The sequence below is a fragment of the Octodon degus genome, unplaced genomic scaffold (assembly GCF_000260255.1).
Source record: "Octodon degus isolate 3935 unplaced genomic scaffold, OctDeg1.0 scaffold00205, whole genome shotgun sequence".
Lineage (NCBI taxonomy): Eukaryota > Metazoa > Chordata > Mammalia > Rodentia > Octodontidae > Octodon > Octodon degus.
Window position 1 is genome coordinate 2,477,454 of NW_004524781.1, and position 1,638 is coordinate 2,479,091.

The 1,638-nt window shown below is 52.3% G+C and overlaps 1 protein-coding gene across 1 annotated transcript in view; it reads left to right on the forward strand.

Annotated features, from left to right (window-relative positions):
• The window catches only part of Fam83b (family with sequence similarity 83 member B), a 75,762-nt gene that overhangs the window by 72,277 nt on the left and 1,847 nt on the right, over nucleotides 1–1,638 (forward strand). Inside the window, exon 5 of the mRNA XM_004644628.2 lies at nucleotides 1,131–1,625. Within this exon, the coding sequence (XP_004644685.1) occupies nucleotides 1,131–1,625 (495 nt within the window). The remainder of the gene's footprint in view (nucleotides 1–1,130; nucleotides 1,626–1,638) is intronic.

A 1,638-nucleotide genomic window follows, 5' to 3' on the forward strand; every position in this document is an offset into this window, starting at 1 on the left:
CTCTTTCTCTCTCTCCCTCTCTCTCTCGAGACAGGGTCTCACTACAAGTTAGAACAAGGCTGGCCTTGACCTCACTATTGTAGGCCCCCAGGCTTATCTTGAACTCGGAGCAATCTTCCTGTCTTAACCTCCTGAATGCTAGGATTATAAGTGTGTGCCACCATGTACTCAGATTGAGGGGCCACCACAGCATGTGGGGCCTGGATTGAACTCGGGACCTTGTGTTTGCCAGATACAGGCTTATGCCTTGGAGCTATCTCCCCAGCCCCAGTGAATACCATTTTTGAAATTTATTCTTTCTGGCTCAGCAGCTTGTTTGCAATCCATCACAGAGATTTTCTTTAAGATCATATTTAAAACTGGACATGGTAGTTTCAAGGTAGCTGTCACCTCTAAACTTTTGGAAAGGAACTAAAAGTTCCACAAAGTGCTGTGAAGTCACTACAAATTTTCATCCCTAGAAATCATATTTGTTGGAAGCTCCTGTTTGGCATTTTGCATGAGTCTAGGAGGACCACAGCCATGTGCCCACCCAACTTAGTGTGCTCACCCAGGCTCCTGACCGCTGCTCCCAGCAGTCTGGAAGCTGAGCTCTGCTTCTCGTGTAAGCCGCGGTGACGACAGTCAGAAGGCATCGGGACCCCGAAAGCAATACGCCACACAGACCCGCCTCGCTTGATGGCGAGTCACGCCCCTTGGGGACCACAGCTGTTGTCCTGCCTGTGCCTGTGAGGGAGGAGAAGCCCATCTGTATGGCTGTAGCTCTGTGGCAGCCAGGCTTCCGGCTCCCTCGCGCGCTCACTTTTGAGACACGTGTGAAATACAGTATCATTCTCTTTTACTCCATCAGTTTTTGGTCAGTGGAGATGTAAAATGCACAGCACCATTTCTTGGACCTCTGAAGGGTAGTGTGAGGGACAGAAAGCCAGAACCTGAGTTGCTCTGTCGTTTAGTACATTAACATGGGGATAAAGAGACACACGAATTATGGACTTGTGATGATTAAAAATATTTTAAATTATCATAGGGATGACAAACAGTTTTTCACTATTGAATGACTCATCATTAGGAGGGCCGCTTATAATTATCAGTTGTTTAATGGAGCAAAAATGAAATTTTCTTTCTTTCAGTTACATGTGGTCGTTCGAGAAAGCTCACCTCAGCATGGTTCAGGTCATCACGGGCCACCTGGTCGAGTGCTTCGACGAGGAGTTCCGAACCCTCTACGCCAGGTCCTGCGTCCCCAGCGAGCTGGCGCAGGGAGAACTGGCGCGGGCGAAGCAGGGCCCGGCGCTCTGGGAGAACGGCGGGTATCGGGGCTCGTTATCTTCCTTAGCTTCCATTTCCAGCCAGAGAAACCTTTTTGGACGACAGGACAACACTCACGCCCTGGACTCCACTCACTTCAGAGGCCGCGGGATGTACCCCCCCAACGAGCACGACAAGTTGGGCGTCCGCACTCACGGGTACAAACCTTTTGTGCCCAACTTTAACGGGCCCAGCGCAGCGCGCCAGCTGCAGCTCGGTCAGAAGAACGGGAGCTGGAAGAGGCACAGCTACGCCGGGGAGCAGCCCGAGAGCACGCCCTACCTGCTGCTCAGCCGCGCCCTGCCCCGCGCCGGCGCGCCCGCGGCCGAC